At 41.9% G+C, this 21,714-nt stretch overlaps 1 protein-coding gene across 1 annotated transcript in view; it reads left to right on the forward strand.

The window, feature by feature from the left end:
* Positions 1-21,714, forward strand: part of gbe1a (glucan (1,4-alpha-), branching enzyme 1a) — a 194,692-nt gene that overhangs the window by 163,888 nt on the left and 9,090 nt on the right. Inside the window, exons 13-15 of the mRNA XM_083777724.1 lie at positions 1,165-1,349; positions 4,301-4,431; positions 19,498-19,615. Coding sequence (XP_083633850.1) covers positions 1,165-1,349; positions 4,301-4,431; positions 19,498-19,615 — 434 coding nt within the window. The remainder of the gene's footprint in view (positions 1-1,164; positions 1,350-4,300; positions 4,432-19,497; positions 19,616-21,714) is intronic.

The raw sequence follows: 21,714 nt of genomic DNA on the forward strand, positions 1-21,714 counted from the left end.
CTCCCTTTCTGACGTGAATTCTACCGAGATGCTGAGTTTTATCTATTCCTTTTTTTGTTCATGTGATGTGATTTAACCTTTTATTTAAACAAGAAAATCCCTCGGAAAAAGGATTTATTTTACAGACAGAATAGGAAGTGTCAAGTGAAGGAAAAATTATTTTTGGATTGTCAGTGAATTAATGAATGTCTTGGCTTTTGTACTTCCCAGCTCTTTTCTACTTATTATATATTATATATTCACACAATAGCCAATGATTTTACAGAGCTACTGATACATAATGTCCACTTTCGACAACGTTTATTTTATGACTTTTACAATACCATTAATGTCTAATTACCAGGATTCCTCATTTCTATCACTGAAGCCTTCCGCATGCTTCCTCAGAACAGCATTTAGGAACACCTAATCATTGAGGGTTTATTTGTCTCAGAACAAAAGAACAAACGCATTCCATGGTGACTGGTCAGCTGTTTGTGCAGATGGGCAGCGTGTCAGTCAGATGGGCTGCAAATTCTACTCACTAGGACTTCCGTTCCACCATGTTGACTGTTGAGTCAAACTGAATAGCCTCTCTGAAACCCTTAATCAGCATTCGTATCTTCACATCACGACTGCAGACTGTTGGATTTGATTCTTATATCTTGAGAAAAGCTATGATTACCATCTTGGCCATTCACAAGCTCACGAGATTTGATTTGATTAAGAGAGCACACTATTATATTATATATGTTGCACAAATCCCACCATTTCATTGCATCTTCATGAGCTCAAACACAAAATGTGATGGCAATACTAGTACAATGACTAAAAAGCCATTAATTCCACACAACTTGCGAGTGCAAATTGTGCACCACTGCTTTGATGTAAGTGCGAGCCCCAGGGCATTTATTGGGATGCCAGATCCTTGAACCTTGAGACCCTGAACTCTTTACTCCAGTTGGCTGGGTTCTCCCAGTCAACATTTACTTGTTGCACAGCAAATCCCTTTGATAAAAATAGCACATCTTCAAGCTCACAACGCTCCTGTTTGCGAGCTTGTGGATCTTCTCTGAAAGTTCACCTATTATGACATGCCTAGAATGGAGACGCATGCTCTGTTGAATTGAAATTGTACATTTGGGTGTCGGCAGCCATCTTATCACTCTTTACTGCCCCCTATAGGTAATGAATTTGGTCACCCCGAGTGGCTGGACTTTCCGCGCAAAGGCAACGACGAGAGCTACCAGTATGCCAGACGTCAGTTCGACCTGTTGGACTTGGGGAATCTGCGATATGGACAGCTGTACAAATTTGACAAAGACATGAACCACACTGAAGACAAGTATGGCTGGCTTTGCGCTGCACCGGTAGGCATAAGCACTCATTCAAAACATACATTTGTGTTTATCCCATTCTGACCGGGCACCCATTTTGGTGTTGGCATCATGTTATGCTTTAGCTATTGAAAAATAGCAGATCTACAAGCTCATATCGCGCCACCGAGTGGCGCGATACGAGCTTGTAGGTCTGCTATTTTTGAAAAATCGAAGACACTTTTAGAATCTGATCTCAGGTCAGAATGGGTTAATAATGAAACTGTCAGGATGTAATAGACATTTTTAGAATCTGATCTCAGGTCAGAATGGGTTATAGCTACTGTAACATACATTATGTGTGTTGTTTTTCATTCAAGTAAAAAAAAACAGGTGACCAGACGCTCGGCGGTGCATCCAGCTTTGTTGATTGTCTGTATACGAACACAAACAGGCCCATGTTCCGGGGAGTTGAAGCCAGGCAGGGAAGGTGATATTTGTCAGGGCATATACTCCTACGGGCTGGGGCCACACCTCTCAGCAGGGAGTGTTGGACGGGAGGAATAGGACGGAGGATGTACGTCCTCCTGGTGGGGGCTCCCAGTCCTCACTGGCACTGGTTAGTCAGTATGACACAAAAGCAGTGAACAACTGTGTGAGGGAGGAATTAATTAGCATAACGACTAAATTGGGGAGAAAAAGGGGTGAAAAGTCTTCACTACTACTTATTAACTTGAGAACAAATGCGGTCAGTTCTAGCATACATTGAATGCAATATATCAATATATTAATAGAAATACATAGGCCTACAGTATACCTTACTACCTATAACTTACTGCTGGTGGGGGCAACGCAGTGACATTACTGTGACATTTCTGGTGTGACAGGGACTAGGAGTTACAGGGAACGTGTGAGTGTAAGACGGGGGGATTGGGTCAGGGTGTGACACTGACAGTTGGTTGGTCACGCTAAAAGCTCACATTCTCACAATGTCCCACATGGCTGCACATTGTACTGCGTCAGCTTCAAGCCACCAACGGCACTGTCAAATGTGTGCTAAGCTAACTCGGAGAGCACACTAATGAAGTGCTTCTCAAACGTTTCCATGTCGAGGACCCCCAAATGGATGTATTCATCTGCAGACCCGTATCAGAAAATATACATTTTCACATCATGGCATCAGGCGCCAACGAAACAGTCAGCGGTGCAACGTAACGAAGGCCACATAGCGGCTATATTAACACATTTTGCTTGGGGGCCCCCCCTGGATCCACCTCAAGGACCCCTGGGGGTCCCTCGACCCCAATTTGTTAGAACCACTGTCATAATGTAGTAGCCATATCCATTGTTTTGTGTTACATAGTAACCCAAGTACACCCCTTTAAAAAGTACTCAAATGTAATACTTTTTTAAAGTAAAGCAATATCACAAAGTAAAGGTAAAAGCCCTGGCATCGAAATATACTTACAGTGCAAAAGTGTAAAAACGTACTCGTAATTGCGAACGGTCCATTTCACAATCACATTATTGGATTGTAATTAGTAATGCCTTAATGAAGTTCGTCGCTTTAATGTTGCAGTCGGTAAAGGTGGGGCTGAATGTAATTACTTTATGTGCTGCCAGGCAGCTTGGCCTTTAATAATACATCATCATTTATTAGTTAATGCAGTGGCTCTCAGACATTTTAATGTCAATCACCCCCAAATTGAGAGAAACAAGATTTTAGTTGTGTTGGTACATCATCTAGTCTTTTCTTTTTTGCCTTTTTGCCTTTACTGATAGTTACTAGTGAAGATAGACAGGAAAGAGGGAGGGAGATAAGGGGAGAGACATGCAGCAAGGGTCGTCATGAACGGGACTCGAACCCGCAACGTTCTGTCAGGCCAGAACCTACATATTATGTACCTGTATATGTGGCATGTGCCTGGACCACTAGACCAGCAGGCCCCCCCATCTGGTCTAGTGCCGGTACATCATTCTACAACTGCCTAGTGTCTACAGTAGGTGGGGAGACTGAAACCTATCATCTAAATGGGTGGTTCTCCACCTCTTCAGGCCACCATTCTGTGTTTAGATAGTAGTGAGCATACAGTTGGCCAAGGTTGATAAATTATGCCTTTTCTGAAGCTGGTATAGGCAGACATGCCGAAACATACTTCAAAGGTGCTGAAGAGGCTTTAAATATGGAATGCACACAAGTTAACATTTTCATGAATTAAAGCAAGCAGTATGCAAATCAAATCTATACATTGTCATGATGGGAAAAAAATGATGTATCTTTCAAATTATGTTATTAATATATTAAATAAATAATAAATAATGAAAGAAAGAAAAACTCAAGAACCCATTAAAAGTAATAACCAGTGACAAATATGAGTGACTATTTCATATAGGAGGGCTTGTGCTATTTCTTTCTCCAGCTACAGTAGCTCAGTGTACAATAATATAAAATCAGAGCTTCCCAGTTTCAAAAGAAACCTGGAGTTGAATGTGAGCCTGAAGTGTGCTGTGTGTTCTGTATGTAGACGTAAAAGCTATTTCTTCTCCACTCTCACATTCTTTCTCATTTTTCTCAGCGGGGTGATTATAATCCAGCCCTTGTAGTGTGACGAAGACGAGAGAGCAAAGAGACAAATAATGAACCCATACCTGAGATCAGGATTCATGTATAACTATGATTCTGGTAATCACATACGAAAAGTAGCCTAATAATAAACTTTAAGCTCTTTTTCTTCATTGAGACCATGTTGCACTCCAAAATACAGTTGTGAATATACTTGTGAATGTGAAGTACAACAAGGGTCTTACAGTAGTTGGAAAATGTGTTTCCCTGGCTTAACTGAGGCACAAGTAAGTAAGAATATGCAGAAGAACAAAACTGTTCATATACAGTAGCGCTTTTCAAAAATCTGAAAAAAGCTTTGCTGTAATTCGTTAAAACCACAATGCACGCTGAAACAGGATACGCGTCAAAGAGTCACCTTGGATTGTTCTTCCTTTTACAGGGCTTGGTGACGACTGCCGACGAGAAGGATAAAGTCATTGTGTTTGAGAGAGCCAACGTCTTGTTTGTGTTCAACTTCCATCCGAGCCACAGCTACACTAACTATCGTATAGCAGCGTCTACACCTGGGACGTATCCTTTCACCTCTACATTAACCCATTCTGAACGGGCACCCATTTTGGTGTCGGCATCATGTTATGCTTTAGCTATTGAAAAATAGCAGATCTACAAGCTCATATCGCGCCACCGAGTGGCGCGATACGAGCTTGTAGGTCTGCTATTTTTGAAAAATCGAAGAGCGACTGACATTTTTAGAATCTGATCTCAGGTCAGAATGGGTTCATCAGGACCAGTGTGTGTCCGGCGGAAACCTCGTGTGAATCTGATCTCAGGTCAGAATGGATTAAAGATAGGGACCCTGGCATCCCTATTTTGGACATGTCATTATAGGCAAATATTTAACAAATTGTGCGTGCACATGTGTGTCAAATGTCCTATTTAGCTGTCGTGTCGTGGAGTATAAAGTAATATAAAGTAGAATAACTGATGCACGCACGCATGCACGCACGCACACACTCACACACACACACACACACACCTTCCCCTCTTCTTCCTTGCCTCCTCCCTAGCTAATGCTAATTCTTTTGTACTTTTCACTCAAGTAACATTATGAATACAGTATTTCTATAATGTGTTATTGATACTTTTACTAGGGTTAAAAAAAAAACAAGATGTATTCCTCCAGCGCTGGCAGGAAGCCTGGTGTGAGCGGCAGATATTGCTGCAACAGCGCTCTAATTGGCCCGGGGCTTTACAGGGAGGGTTCAGTGATCAGACGGCAGGTTTTTTCTGGGGACGTGAGGAAGGAAGAGGAAGGTACGCTGCCAAGGCAGAGAACCGTGAGCTGGAGAGACATTGAGAGAGGCAGAGGAAAGCATTGTCAGTTTTGATTATGAATGAGGCGACGTGATGAGTTGAGCTGGGACGCGTGCGTGCCTGCGTGCCTGCGTGCGTGCCTGTGTGTCAAGTTTGAAGATGTGCAGGGGACACGGATTAACGTAGATTTGACAATTGCACCCATGACCCTTTTGACTCATTTTCAGTCAGTAAGTTTTATTCTTACAATTACGGCCAATACCAATGATTTCCTTTTCATCCACTGTGCTCTGGGAAACATTGAGCTTGGATTTCTATCCTCGTGGTCATTAATATCACCTTTCTACTGTCTTTGGGTTCATTGATTTATTTTGCCAAGTTTGGTCTAACACTTAAATTAAATCCATGAAACGCTTCCTTCATATGATTTATGGTCTTATTTATAAATGTTTTGTGTACCATCCGCTTTCAAATCACAAGAAGGTAGTAGTGGCCCACTCGGTCCTCCATAACATGAGGCTGTGCTCACTGTGTCAATGACACTTTAAAGGGAGATCCTGCTTCAAGTCCGTTATCTGGCCGCATTTGCAGGCGCCGCGTCAAGCATTAGCAGGCAACAGTGCAGCACTGTCTCACTCTCTCTGTTTCTGCATGGCACAACAGCGCCCCTACTGGTACTCATACTGGTGCTCATGAACACATACATAGGTGAACCAACACATAGGTGAACCAACACATACTGTAGGTGAACACAGACATTGCTGTTCCTTGGAGTGGTTGCACCACTCAAAAATAAGAAAAGGAGCGTCACTCCTCTCTACATTCCCCTCTCCGTCTCTCTCTCATTCCCTCTCTCTCGCTGTGTCTATATCTTACAGAGAGTGGAATGTTGTGGGATCCTTTCGGGATGTGTGTGAGTCAATCAATAACCTGTCAGAAAAAGAAAGCATCTCTCACTTATTTTTCTTCAGCCTTCCACCCACTGTCATTCCACTCCACTCCACTTCCTTCCAACTCTCTTCTTTTCTTCATTCCCTTTAATCTCGAGCTCTTTTCTTTATTACCTGACTCCATTGACTGGGCCTGACAAGACCCTAAGAAATACTCTCCCCTCTTACGATACTCAGGCGCTTAATAATGGAAGGATCAAGGTCTCGTGATGCTCAGTAAATTGTGAGTGTGTAAGTTGTTGCCGACCGCCGCAGATAGAGGCTAGAGATAGGTGCTGCATCTGGCTTGGCTGGGCGTCCATACTAGCACAGTTGGCTGGCCGTGTTCTCAGGATGGACACTAGGTTGGGAGCAGTTAATCTCGCTTTTTGATTTGAGTTGTTTTGATCAATTCCAGTTAGTTTAAATTTGTTTTTAAAGCAAGCCATGTATGTCGGACTCCGCCATGTATGTCAGACTCCGCCATGTATGTCAGACTCCATCGCCTCAGTCTTAACCGGCCATGGTCTAAAACTTTACTTTTAAGTTGTTTGTGGTTGGCACAAAAAATAGTGGCGCAAGCAGGATTCTAACCCAGGAGGTATGGATTGACTAACCATCCATGCTACAAGCTGACTGCCAGAATGGTTTTCCAGGCTCTGGGAGATTATGACAATGCCCAACTCATAAAAAGAAAGAAAAACACTACCCAGTAGGGGAAGGGGGAAAAAAAGCCCCATTCCCTCCCCTTATTTCTCACAGAAGCCTTTGAGGGCTTATTTCACCCTTCTGCCTCACAGGCAGGTGAAGAGAAATGTCAACTCCTCCCCCGGGTCGCCCCCCTCCATTGACTTTAATGGACAGGCCATCATGGGAGCTTTCCAGCTATTACACTTTCAATGGTGTGACGTCACGTTCTATTTCTGTTATATACTACACAGGTGTGTGGGGAAGTCTGGAAATCGGCATAACAATCAGTTCAGCAAATTACTCGGGAAGAGAAATATGTTACTTATTACTCCCTTTTAGAGAAGGAGGAGAGACCTGCACACCACCACTTGCTGGTTCAAGAGTTTATTTAGATAAGAGTCGTAGCAACGTTTCAGCCTTTCAGCCTTCTTCAGGCATCTGACTCCTCCTTTAAAAAACTCCTTAAAAGAAATATCATATTAGTAGTACTTGGTATGAAGAATAACTAGATATAGTTCAAATGTGATGTACAATTAAACCAGCTCCTTTTAGAATGGATTCCACTTTATTGGAACAACAATTACGAGTCGCCAATCAGCGAAACTGGATACAGTAACTGCACAGTGCCCACATCAATATACCGGCAATACCAATAAGAATCAACAGTATAATGTTTCTCTGCATGTTCCACTAATTGGAACAATTACTATACTTGCAGGAGGAGACAAGAATCACGCACAACAGCCGAACTGCACACAATGCAGCCTCTCAAACCTGCCATTGCAGATGCTTCAATGATTCGACAATTATTCTCAATTTAAAGTCATTTGCAAAGTTTACAGGGGACAACAATATTATTTGTATCTTTCACTGACACAATCTCACAATAATGACACTTTGATCCACGGACCTCCTCTTCCCTATTAAACCATGCTGGGGAAAACAATACAGTGACCTGCACCTTCTAGTGTTGTGCGAGGCACATGGTTACAATCTTAACAATGTGTCGTATTGCAATGTGTTGATAGCTTGTAGATCTGTTATTTTTTTGCATGGTACAACCTCCTACTATGGCGCTTGACTACGTGGGCTCCTCTATGCAGCTGGTCGGACACACCGAAATATTATGCAAACAAGAGAGTGCTCATCTTGTCAAAAACGAAACGTGTTAATTATAAGACAATATGCAGTATTACTTTGACTGTAATATTGTTACCGTTTTGACAATTCTACGCCACTCGTTCCTGGCGAGAGTAATAATATTACAGTCATGTATTACTCTCCAACATTGATATACAACAGATGATAACAGCAATTGCGGAGTTAGTTCAGTCAGATATACTCGAGCAGCTTCATGCTATTTATGCTCAAGAGGGGTTAATATGCTGCATTACTATGTTGGTGACGGGTGTATACAGTGTGTGCAAGACCTGACCTGACCTGAGATCAGATTCATACGAGGTTTCCACTGGACACACACTGGGTCTGATTAACCCATTCTGACCTGAGATCAGATTCTAAAAATGTCAGTCGCTCTTCGATTTTTCAAAAATAGCAGACCTACAAGCTCGTATCGCGCCACTCGGTGGCGCGATATGAGCTTGTAGATCTGCTATTTTTAAATAGCTAAAGCATAACATGATGCTGACACCAAAATGGGTGCCCGTTCAGAATGGGTTAATATTTAATGATGGTTTAATTGTGCCGAGCAGGGAGAATATGTAGCAGAACCGCACACTTAATTGTATTCTCATTCTATAATAAATATTGGATTAAATCTATTTGTGAGTTATCTGACTGAACTAAATTGGGAGAAAAGGGGAGGAAATTGGCAAAAAATAAATACAAAAACTTTGTGTGTGGGCTTGGGCACTATTGTATATGATTTGCTGCAAATCACTGCTGCAAATCACGGATAATCACCCTACAGTATACTGCAACATGTACAATAAAATACATTCCAATCATTCCCACCCACTCCAATACATTAAGCAAAATAAAGCATGCAAATATAAAACGGGAATAATATTGTAATGAAATGTGGATTCCATCAAACACGACAACTTCCGGCAATAACAATTAGTTTGCAACATGAAAGAATTGTGATTTCAAGAACTCAACTCTCCCTTCCACCTTAGCTCTCTGCAACTACCTCTGTCGCTCACTTTTCCCCCCCAAATAAACACACAAATAAAGGCTTACATGAACATAAACCAATGACGATCATAGATAAATCCCCACAACACGTTCCCCATGGCAAAGAACACAACACAACAATAGAACAATAGCACAGATGTGCCCCGAGGCATGCTGGGAAGTCGATCAGCTCAGCCAAATAACAGCCCGGGACGCTACAATAATTTACATTTTAATCCAATCGGGCTGTTGCTTCGATAAGTGGCAATCACTTGAGTAAACTTAACTAAATGTTTGGCTAACCAATCACACGTTATGGGCTACCGTAAATGAAAACAATATCAGTGTGGGGATTTTGCTGTTGAGCTTTCAGACAAAATGACTCCACATTATGTCCCTGCTAGACCATTCTGACCTGAGATCAGATTCATACGAGGTTTCCGCCGGACACACACTGGTCTGATGAACCCATTCTGACCTGAGATCAGATTCAAAAAATGTCAGTCGCTCTTCGATTTTTCAAAAATAGCAGACCTACAAGCTCGTATCGCGCCACTCGGTGGCGCGATATGAGCTTGTAGATCTGCTATTTTTAAATAGCTAAAGCATAACATGATGCTGACACCAAAATGGGTGCCCGGTCAGAATGGGCTAGACCACTTTACTGCAGAGGCGTTCTGTTGAAATGCTTCGCTAGTTACAGCCCAAACAACATAAGAGATGATTGAACTTTCTGAGCTCCCATAAATATATACCGATATTAAATAGTCTGTGCACAACTTACTGTCAATGTGTGGGTGAACTTAAGTTTTTATTTGACAGGAAATCAAAGCATAGATTTTTCTGACACACATGAAATAATTGCTTTGAGCACCCATAACTTAAAACATGAAAACATGTTATTGCAAGGTTGCAAGTGGTGGGTGTGTGTATGGGTTGATGCATGCGCCGCCGTGTGTGTGTGTGTGTGTGTGCGTGTGAGTGTGAGTGTGTGTGTGTGTGTGTGTGTGTGTGTGTGTGTGTGTGTGTGTGTGTGTGTGTGTGTGTGTGTGTGTGTGTGTGTGTGTGTGTGTGTGTGTGTGTGTGTGTGTGTGTGTGTGTGTGTGTGTGTGTGTGTGTGTGTGTGTGTGTGTGTGTGTGTGTGTGTGTTTGTGTGTGTGTGCGCATATGAGTGTGTGTGTGTGGGTGGAGAGAATGTGCAAGCATATGCAGTATGTCACAGGGGTTGGGGTTAGTGTTTAGGAGGACCTTAGTGAATCCCTAGTGTGCCTATTATGGGGGTGAACATTCTGTTCACTAACCCGATTTCTCAACTTAACTAACATACAATCATTTTCTAACTAACACAGCATTAACTAGAAAAAGTGCCCCTCGGGCCACAGGTCTCCACCAGGGCAGGTCAGGTTGTGGCCTCCTGGTGGCGCTATAATAGGCCAATGTGAAAAGGGTGACATTTCTTCTTACGCCTCGGATGGCAATTGGATGATTTGAGGCATTTTGTTCAAAAGAGTTGTTTTGCAAAAATCCACCTGTTATTTGGCGCTATAACAGGCCAATGTGAAAAGGGTGGGATATATTCCTCAGCCTAGTAGGAAAGTCTGTGAAAGATTTCACGTACATTGCACGCTGCGTTCATGATTTGAGGCTTTTTGTTCAAAACGGGCCAATCCTGCAAACTTTGAAAGCCAATGTCAGCCAATTACGATGGAATATGAAATATCGGACAGATCCGTCTTGAACACATGACTATAGGGATAGTGTGTAACGATTTGCGGGATTTTTGGACAGAATCTGGAGTATGTGTAAAATTGTGTGTGGAGTGTGTGTGGAAAATGTAGCGTTGACCGGGTTAACGGTGCCGGAGATTAGCTGGTTACAGATGGACGGACAGAGTGCAAAACATACTCTCTCCCCATGCCTTCGGCCTGGTGGAGACAATAATAAGGTTAGTCACACAGGTCAAGCCCTATTGGTTTTATTTAATTCCAGACAATAACATAGTTATTTATAAGAATATGGGTAGGGTTCTACAGTGTTGAAAGAAACGTTATCTACAGTATGTGTCATATCATCCTATTTAAAAGAACCCCTAGTTGTTACCCATGTAAAAAATAAAAGAAATAAATTGTGATCCAGCGAAAAGCCCTGAAGACCGATGCAGTCCCAAACGCTATAGCTGTGGTGGTCAGGATTACAGTCTTGGACATAATTGATCATTCTGTCAGCCAATTCTTGATTTATTTAGACAGGGAGTCCTCTCTCTCTGTAACTTGATACATCTGAGGTTGCCCGGCAATCTGATCCAAGAGATGAAAGCCTCCGGAGCCATTTTCCACGAGGACCAGAACCACCCCGCAGCCTATATAATCATCTGTTGTCAATCATCTATCACTCACACACCCATCAGTGCACACTCCTGACATGACGTCGTTTAGATGATGGATGACTGCTTGGGTAAAAAAAAAAAATACAAATATTAGGGCTGCAATCTATTTCCTACTTTAAACTGTGTGTGTGTCTGTCTGTGTGTGTGTGTGTGTGTGTGTGTGTGTGTGTGTGTGTGTGTGTGTGTGTGTGTGTGTGTGTGTGTATACACATGCATACATACACAGCAGACTCGTACAAATTCAATCATGAACAAATTAACTTGTAGACAAGCGCACGCACAAATCAAATGCCTACAGTATATAACACAGACCCCTAACCTCCTACCAATATGCACTCCTGCAGTACAATTAACCTACAGGTCATTGGAAGCTCTGATTAACCCATTCTGAACGGGCACCCATTTTGGTGTCAGCATCATGTTATGCTTTAACTATTGAAAAATAGCAGATCTACAAGCTCATATCGCGCCACCGAGTGGCGCGATACGAGCTTGTAGGTCTGCTATTTTTGAAGAATCGAAGAACGACTGACATTTTTAGAATCTGATCTCAGGTCAGAATGGGTTAAGCCTGCACTCTTACGTGTATCTCCACTGTTCGCTTGGAGTACAGACGGATCACGACAACAAGAAATAGATCCGCAAGGATAGATTTCTGTGTAAATCCAGGAAAGTATTCTCTCCCCAGACAGGTAGACTAGACACCTAGCTGAGCTCTTCCTGTAAAGATCCACCCCTGCATTTCTATCTTTCATCAGTGGAACCAAATAATGTCTATATCTACAGACGCCTCCTTCTCTGCTCTCCTCTTTTTATTGTGAGTGCCTCGCCGGTGCCCTTAATATACCTGTTCTTTACCTCGTCTGAGTTTATTGTATTTTCTTCATAGTATATTTCTTTGATCGTGTCTCTCTCTGTTGTCTTTCCCCACATATTACACTATTACAGTATGTTTCCCACGCTCCTGTTTTACGCTGCTGGAAGGTTTTTTTTTTTAGTTTTATTGTATCGAACTCCAGTGGAGCTACAGCAAAAGTCAAAGTTTGCTCAAGGCTCTTTTGAAAGACTAGACTGTGGGACTCAAGAGGGGGGGGAGGGGGTGGGGGGGGTGGCAAGACAGCTCACTCGAACTGAAAATAGTATACAGCAGGAACAGAAAGGGAATTTGATTGTCTCCACCAGGCCGAAGGCATGGGGAGAGAGTATGTTTTGCACTCCGTCCGTGTGTGTGTGAGTCCGTGTGTGTGTGCATGTGTCCGTCCGTCTGTCTGTTAACAGCTAATCTCCGGCACCGTTAATCACGTACAGGCATCTCATAATGACATGGGCAACCGTATATGCAATGGTTGGAGGTGGTCTCCCTATTATTCTATCATTGAGATATGTACTGTAGACCCTGGTGTCAGGGCATCTACTGGTTGGCAAGTAGTACCGCCTTAAGCTTATGACCGCAATATCTCCCCTGCATAAGTGGGACCTGACGCCATGATGACTTAGCTCAAACACACACACACATGCACGCCACACACGCATGTGCGCCACACACACACACACACACACGTCACACACTTTCTCTCTCTATCTTGCTCTCTCTCTGTCTACATCTGTCTGTATTCCAGCACTTTTCCCCGTAATGCTGATTTGGATTCGCCATGTTCGTCCTCTAATATCTCCGCCTGGTGAGGGTTTGCAGGGACGTTATCAAAGTGTAAAGGATAATTACGTCGTCCTCTAGAGATCTTAGCTGTGGGAATTCCTCCATGACAGATCTCTCATGCCTTCCTTTGATCCACATGATTAGGCATGAGCTCAACATTTCAATGGACGAGTCCCACGCTAACATCTGATGTCTGCATACATGAATATATATTATATATAGCCTAGCATGCAGGTTGCGTGACACCATGTACTGTATACTATAGCATTCAGTGTGAGTGTATGCGTTTGTGTACGTATCAAAAGTACTCAAATTCTTAAGTGAAATGATCAATACTGCAATATAGAAATACTCTATAGAAATATGCAATATAGAAATACAGTCCGGGATTCAAAATGTACTTGAGTAAAAGTACAAAAGTATTGGCATCAAAATCTCAACGCTTTATGAGCTTGTAAAATCTTGTTTTGTAATAATCTTCAATCTACAAAGTGACTACAGTTTTCAAATAAATCCTAGTGCAATATTTGGAGCCGAGATGTAGTGCAGTAGAAGTACTGGAAATTGGAAATACTCAAGTAAAGTACAAATACCTCAAAATGGTATTTAAGTACAGTACGTAATGTACTTAGTTACTTTACACCACTGTTATGTGGTGGTAATGAATTTCATTCCTCCCTGGGCTCCGGCTACGGTGAAGAGGGCACTTCGCCGTGGGAGAAGGATCTGATTGTTTTTGAGGTTGACATCTAATTTATTTAGTATGCATGAAATCAACATGAACAATCAACAGACCTTATTGTTTCGTTATTTGCCTCTTCAACCAAATCAAGAGCATTTTAACCACATTCAACCTGGCATCCTTATGTTTGACATGTTTGTATATATTAGCAAAACAAATCAAAAATGGAAAACTGCTAAAAAAATATCGGATCTACAAGCTCACAGCCAATGCATCCATTGTTTTCATTTCCTTTCCTTTCCTTTCCTTCATGTCGTGCTTTACCTATTGAAAAATAGCAGATCTACAAGCTCATATCGCGCCACCGAGTGGCGCGATCAGGGGGGCAGTCAGCCAGATATTTCGTGAAGCCTCATTTGAAATCGGTAGTTCATATAATGGCCTATTGTTGGCGCTGGACTGGACCCAAAAAGCCCCATAGCTCCATAGAGGCCCATGTATTTTGGCCCAACTTCACCTAGACTGTATTACCTTAATAAACATGGTCATGAATGAATACTTTCCAGTCACTAGTTTAAAGTCTCATTTCTAATGTCATAATATTCTTTTTGGAAAATTATGGTCCCATTCATTAAAAAAATGACCATAAAGTCGCGTATGTTCTGAGGGGCGTGGCTACCGTTACAGTCTATGATCGGGATTCCCCTCCCACTCAAGAGTCTTCTCCTCCCACTCGAGTCAAAATAAAAACCAACGGAGAAGAAGGGGGGAAGACCCGCCTCGTTGTCTGGGCAGCCAATGACCAGCTGGTACAAAACGGAGCCAGCCAATGGCCAGCTGGTACCAAAAGATGGCGACTTACATCAGGAATTAGCATATTATTACAGGCTTCATTTTACGTTCATGTTAGACCCGGGGAACGCTTTGTCCATATTTTTTACAGTCTATGGGCGCGATACGAGCTTGTAGGTCTGCTATTTTTGAAAAATCGAAGAACGACTGACATTTTTAGAATCTGATCTCAGGTCAGAATGGGTTAATCAGACCAGTGTGTGTCCAGTGGAAACCTCGTTAGAATCTGATCTCTGAACGGGAACCCCTTTTGTTTGTCTTCCAATTCCGGGACATGGGTCGGGGCTGGTGAGGAGAAGGGTGAATGTTGCAGATCAGTCCTGGCTGAAGCCGAGAAGCTTAAGGCTGCAAGTTTTATCTCTTTATCTCCCTCTTCCAATTGAGGGAGGTAAAAGCAACCAAAATACAATAATGATGGCAGAGCTTTTTATGTTCCATTCAGTGCACTGTCTGCTTCAAATAACGCTGACATTATCAACCAGGGTCTACATTTCTCTAGAATAGTAGAGAGACTATACCTCGAACCACTGCAGATGCTCTGTTATTTTGTTACCATTCTCTACCATACAGATTGTTTCAAATAAGTTGCATATTTTACTATTGCCCTTGGCCAAGGGCGATTTCCCTTTGTTTGAGCAGTTGATCATCATCATTTTCATTTCTCTAGTACGCTCAACTTTGGTCATCAGGAATTTGGTCAAGGTGAATGAATGACTTGTCTCTGTGAGGCATGGCACGACCTGAATAGCTGGTTCGATTGGCATTAAAACAAAGTCTCAATGTAATTCCTCCCTGGGCTTTTTTTGCAGAGTAGTACACTTGAGAACATGACATAACTATGATGTTGTTGACGTGGCTGCTGTGAGATAACTTGCATATCATGCGTACGGTTGTGTCTTACACTAATGCACCCACTTAGCACTTACATGCGTTTATGATCATCCATCGAACACGCATCTCTCTCACACACACACACACACACACACACACACACACACACACACACAGACACGTACTGTACAGTATAAAAGGTGTGTGCTAAGCCAGGCACGTTCCTCTATCGACCCCTGCAGTAGCCTGAAAGCACTTTGGCCACGGAAGCCCCTTGGGGCCAGAGAGTCAATATACGCCAGTGGGAGCCATGATTGATCCCCAGCTGCCCTGCTCAACTTCTCTCCTCCATCTCATCATGCCCTTCTTTCTCCCTGACTCCCCCAGCTCTCTATTCCTGTGCCACTTCACCTTTTCTACATCCTCCACTTGTGCCATCTTTTTTTTATGCCAGGATTGGGCCTTAACCCATTCTGACCTGAGATCAGATTCTAAAAATGTCAGTCGTTCTTCGATTTTTCAAAAATAGCAGACCTACAAGCTCGTATCGCGCCACTCGGTGGCGCGATATGAGCTTGTAGATCTGCTATTTTTCAATAGATAAAGCATAACATGATGCTAACACCAAAATGGGTGCCCGGTCAGAATGGGTTAAAAGCGACTTTCATCTTTTTAAGATTTCAGATTTTGTAAAGGGAGAGTTTTAAGATTAATACTAAATTTGGACATTCAAACATTTACATTTACAAACCTACTGTAATAATGTGCTTTAGCCCAGAAAGCAATGGCAAACGGTAATGATTAATGAATGACTTGCTCCAAGTCTATGAATGCACTATTACATTTTGGCTCAGAGATTCTCGGATTGGAACCATTCATATTTTCTGTCGGGGTGACATTCACTTTTAATTCACATTCACTTTTAAGAAAATCTGGACTTTAGAAGATTTTTCTGTGCGAAAAAACACTGTGTCCCACTTTGTCTCTTGATATAGCCTACAGTAGTAAATAATATTGATATCACTTTATGGTAAGTAATTTGTACGTTTGATGTCCGTTATCGATCTGACCTAATGGACAGAAAGAGATAATTGCAGCGATGTCTGACTGAACGTTTATGAAGATGGTGGTGTCAAATCAGGTGCGCCCTCTGCTTCAAATAACTTTATTACTTTCGCAAGCAGAGCGCGCAAGTACTGCGATCGGCTGGGTATGTATGTATGTATGTCGGTGTACTCCACCGGCCAATAAGCGACCACTGTTCTTGATGACTAAAGTATGTGTCTCAATGGTAGAGTCGCGAGACCACCAAGTACATCACCGACTGCAAATATGCTAGTTATATTGTATATTCTCAGATTGGTTCAAATACAATTATATTCATTAAAGTAAGTCTCATATTGTACCTTTAAGACTGGAACTGACATGCACTTCCTCCAGTTATGGTGGTGATGATGATGTGTAATGTGAGAACCTTGGAGAAGCTCCCAGTAGGACTTCATTGTGATGTACCTAAAAGTACTATGAATCTCCATGCTGTTAAACTACTCCAAGGAAAAACATTTTATTTTATTGCATTTCTTTGTATCCTTATGTCTCTATACAAGTACACATTTTCACATATCGTGAAAGTAGATGATCTTCATTGTAGATCATCTAAATTGTAGAGAATCCATCGCACAGCTTGTAAATGCGAGCTTGTGAGCTTGTAGAACTGCTATTCATTTTTTTACATTTGAATAAAGCAAGAACTCCGGTACTTCAACTCAAGTACAACTTTGACTGAGAAACTTTCACTTGTAGTTGAGTCATATATCCTGTGGTGAGGTATGGCATGTAGTAGTGCAACGTTGTGAGCATTTATTATTTGAGTTCCAATGAGAGTCATTGTGATGCCGAATCCGATCCTGTCATCTTTATTTCACACTCGAGGGGAGACAAAATAGGTGTTGGAGATGTATACGTACGTAGGTGTTTGAAAGGAACTGCTGTAACAGGTGTCGTTCACTGCACAACAAAACAAAAACATCTGGGGCTTTGTTTGAGGCCATATTTTAATGAGACAGAGACACACAGAGAGATAGAAATAGATAGAAGAAGAGAAAGAGAGGTCAGCTTTAAACATTGTAATTAGCAATTCAAAGAGGAACCATCGGAGCTCCTCCTATCTCTCTCTCTCTCTCTCTCTCTCTCTCTCTCTCTCTCTCTCATCTCATCTTCAAACGGTGTGGATGCAAGGCGTCTTGGAGGGCAAGGAGCGGCCTCTCCTGGGTGGACCTTCAGGGGGCATCGACTGGCTGATGGAAGGCTGGAGGGCAGCTTTGTTCTCTGCCTGGCGTCTCTCTGTAGCTGGCCAGTGATTAAATCGAGGCCCTGGCGTGAGGCCTTCTGCCAGGGGCAGAGGTGCACTGCTCCCCCCCCGGTGGGGGCAGTGGTGCACTGCTCCCCCTGGTGGTCAGGGGCAGTGGTGCACTGCTCTCCCCAGTGGGATGGGTTGTGTCCAGTGACTGGTGTTCTGGAGAAGTGACAGCATCATAATGTGAGAATAGCACAGGACAATCAGCCAATGAAAATGGAGGATTTATTTTATTTTATTGGATAGGAAAATATATATTTTAGTGGCTGAATTACATCTCAATTAATAAAGATAAGGGTAGTGATATTTTTGTGTTAGTAATCATTGATATAGGACAGTGGTTTTCAACCATTTCCATATCAAGGCCCATTATGTATTCGACATTTGAGCCACGGACCACTATTTGATGAGATTTAACCTCAATTTATTTAGCCCAAATATTTTATCATTGGATACGTTTTTGTACACTATTCCATGCTGTATTGATGTTGGTACCATTAGGAGAGATAACAGGCAAATAGTCAAAATAACAATTTTTCCACATTCTCTAATTGTGTAGACTTCTTGTGTAAAATGAAACCAACCATTTAACACTCAAGTTAAAGATCTAAAGGGTCCATTTGGTTACCAACTTAACATCATTTAGCTGGGGAGTCGGAACAGAAAATGCATTCTAGGTCAGGATAACAATTTTATCCAATCAAAAGAGAGAACCTACTGTATACAGGATACAGGATAAGCAATTAAAATCTGAAGTGATGACACATCATTAAGCAGACAAAATTGGAACTGGAACACTACAATGGAAGCTGATAATTGGGTAGGCTAGTCTCTCCTGAATGGCTGAAGTTTCCACATTTATTTTTTAAAGAGCTGGAGAGACCCTTGTTACTGTTAATGAACAATGATTGAGTCAGAGTATAGACATTTAACTTAAAAATAAGTTACAGTACATCAAAAAATAAACATACATTTGCAGGGACGTAAAGCAGTGGGTGAATATGGGGGTGGGTTATATTTCGTACAAGCTCCCATCTGTAGTTTTCAGGAAAGGAAAAAATGCCATTAGGAAGCATAATGTCAGTCCGTTGCTCTCACCAGGTTGGCGGAGAGAGTGTAGCGCCCAGGATTACATTATATAATTGACACTGGGTGAAAGAAATGGGTTAAAGAAATCATGGGATATATATTTTTTTTTTAAAGAAAAGGAAAGGAAAAAGGATAGAAATAGAAAGGACAAGGAAAACAGGTCAGATATTCAAATATTCCTGATATAGAGTAGAGTGTAATATACAGTACAGTATATACATACTGTACATAGGGCACATGGTTTAATGGAAATGTTTATGAGATGAGAATCAACTATGTTGTCACATCAATAAAGGCAACTGGTGTGGTAAGGTAATCTTAAATTCAAAGTTAGATTATTGTTGCATTTGAAATCCATATTTCTAGATGAAAATAGGCCTAGTCCCTAGAGAGAAGTTGGATACACAAACACAATTAAATCCCCTGTGACTTATTAACTGCTTATTAATGTTTAGCTGACATTTATTCAGTTATTCAGGGAAGTTCAGTAAGGTTTTAATGACTTTGAAGAAAATGTCAACAAAGGCAACATAAAAATAGCCGTTAACCGGAATATGCTCTGTGTGTATGATATATGGCTGTATAGCTGTGAATAGACACATACCAATGCCTGTATGTTTGTTTTATGATGTTGAAATGCATGCAAGAACTGCAATGTAATATATCAAACATTTCCCACACACTACCTATTACCCTTAACCGGATGGATATCAGATACAAGATCCAGTTGGATTCTGATGCGGTTCAGTATGGCGGCCATGGAAGACTCGACTTGGAAACAAAGATGTTCACTGAGCCCTTCGCCTTCAAGTATAGGACGCACTCTATGAAGGTGAAGGACCTCACTAATAGTTCAAATCTGTGTTCATTTAACAACAGGGCATGTAAGGGTCCATTCTTATACCCTGACTTAAATTAACACCCAGGATTTTGTTGTGCACTTAGATATTTGATTAATATCACCTTGTGATCACACGCACGCACGCACACATGTTCACAATTGGTGGAAAGCAAAGAAGCCTGGTCAAGGGGCTTGGATTTAGGTGGGGAAAGTGAATGGGTAGAACACTTAGCTTCCTCAACCAGCACTGCTGATGTGCCCTTGAGCAAGGCATGCCATCCCCCAGTAGGTCTAGTAGAGTAGCCAGCCCAGAGCAGAAGATTAGTGAGAGTCCTCCTCGGCAGCTTAGAGGTATGAATGTCACTGTATGATGTGAATGTAAATCAGGAAAGAGCTTGGAAAAGAATTTGATTGCACGTGCTCAGCCAACCATTTCCCTGCTTAAACGGGCAAAAAAATAAAAGGGTATAAAAGCAGAAAAGTCAGGCCAAGTCTTTTCGCTTTAAACATTTGAGAGATGCTAATTTCCACCTGCAGAGGAGCAGTGAATGATGGCTGTGCCCCAGGACCTGTTCACGGAGGCTTGACAGAGAGATGGGGGAGAGAATGCATTCAGGGAGACTCATCATTTATCCTTACGTAATTACTCTAAAATCAAGGTGCAGAGAAATCTGCGCTCTGGCTGGTAGAAGACAAAAAAAGACCCTAAGCCCTGAAGGACCATCTGAAACATATAGTCTGCCTGGGAAATGAAAAGACGACGAGGGGAAGGAAGGAGAAGAGAGAAAGGAAAGCGGCAGGCGAGATGAAAGGGCCTGGGCGGAGAATAAAGTCGATGTGAGGTCAAAGAGGGGTAAGAGAAATGGCCCAATGAGGTCTCTGTTCCGGTGATTAATCAGTGGTGGGGTGAAGAGAAGTGTGACAGAAAAAGCTAAGAAAGTGAAAGTTGTGCCCGTGGTACAGAAAATCTTAAATCGACAAGCTCACAGTGTGTCGCGTCACATCGTGAGCTTGTGGATCAGCTATTGTCTGTGTGTGACACCATCGTATGAGTATAATTCAGGCTTAATAATTTGTCTTTTAACCTGAATTCATGGTCAGATGGTTTACAGCCAGGCCAGTCAATCTAAGCTAAAAAAAGGGCCTGACCCAAAAGAAATTGCAAAAGTAATCGTTCAAGGTTTTTATGAGGTTTTTTGAATGTTGGAGTAGGCTACCATTAAAAACATATAAGGCAAAACAATTTAAGAAAGTTAAAAATAATAATAATTAATGCTTTAAGAAGCATGCAATGTGTCAAACTAGGGGGTTTTCATGATTCTGAATCCCTTCCAAGCATTAGTTTTGCACGAAAACACTCATTGGGCTAAATTAGGCCACAGCCACTTGCCCAAATCATTTACTATGATCCATAATTTATAATACACTATTTTGATTATGTTTTTACTTTAGCAATTTATTTTGGGTAAATCTTAGATTGACTGGCCTATTGACTGGTGATGATGCTAAGTGTTCAGTTACAGTAAATCGTAACATGTGGACACCATAGTATAGGTTCAACTTAAGGGTGTTCATTGTCACATATTCAGCTGGGTAGCAGCTACATCAAGCTTCAGGTAAAAATAAATAAGGTAAAAGGCCTTATATTACAAATATCATTCTCAAGGCACTTCCCAAAAACCTTACTGGTGATTGTCTGAAGTTAAACTTTCTCATTGCATTGCACCCACTGTCTTAGTGTCTTGTCCAATATGTTTCTCAAACATCACCCATAAGCAGGCTATATTTAGCTGTTTAAAAAAGAAAGTTTTGAATTTGAATGTTAATTTGGTACTGATCCGGTAGTTACGTGAGTGTGTGTTTGTGTGTCACTGACTGTATACCCTCCCCACACACACGCACACGCACGCACACACACACACACACACACACACACACACACACACACACACACGCGCACACACACACACACACACACACACACACACACACACACACACTTCAATTCATCCACATTCTCTCTTTTCCTTCTCCCCTCCTGTAATTCCCTGTAAAGCATCTGTCAACGTAGCTTTTGTGACCAGAGAGAA

Source organism: Protomyctophum parallelum (genome assembly GCF_964188405.1).
Source record: "Protomyctophum parallelum genome assembly, chromosome: 1".
In the NCBI taxonomy this organism is placed as follows: Eukaryota; Metazoa; Chordata; class Actinopteri; order Myctophiformes; family Myctophidae; genus Protomyctophum; species Protomyctophum parallelum.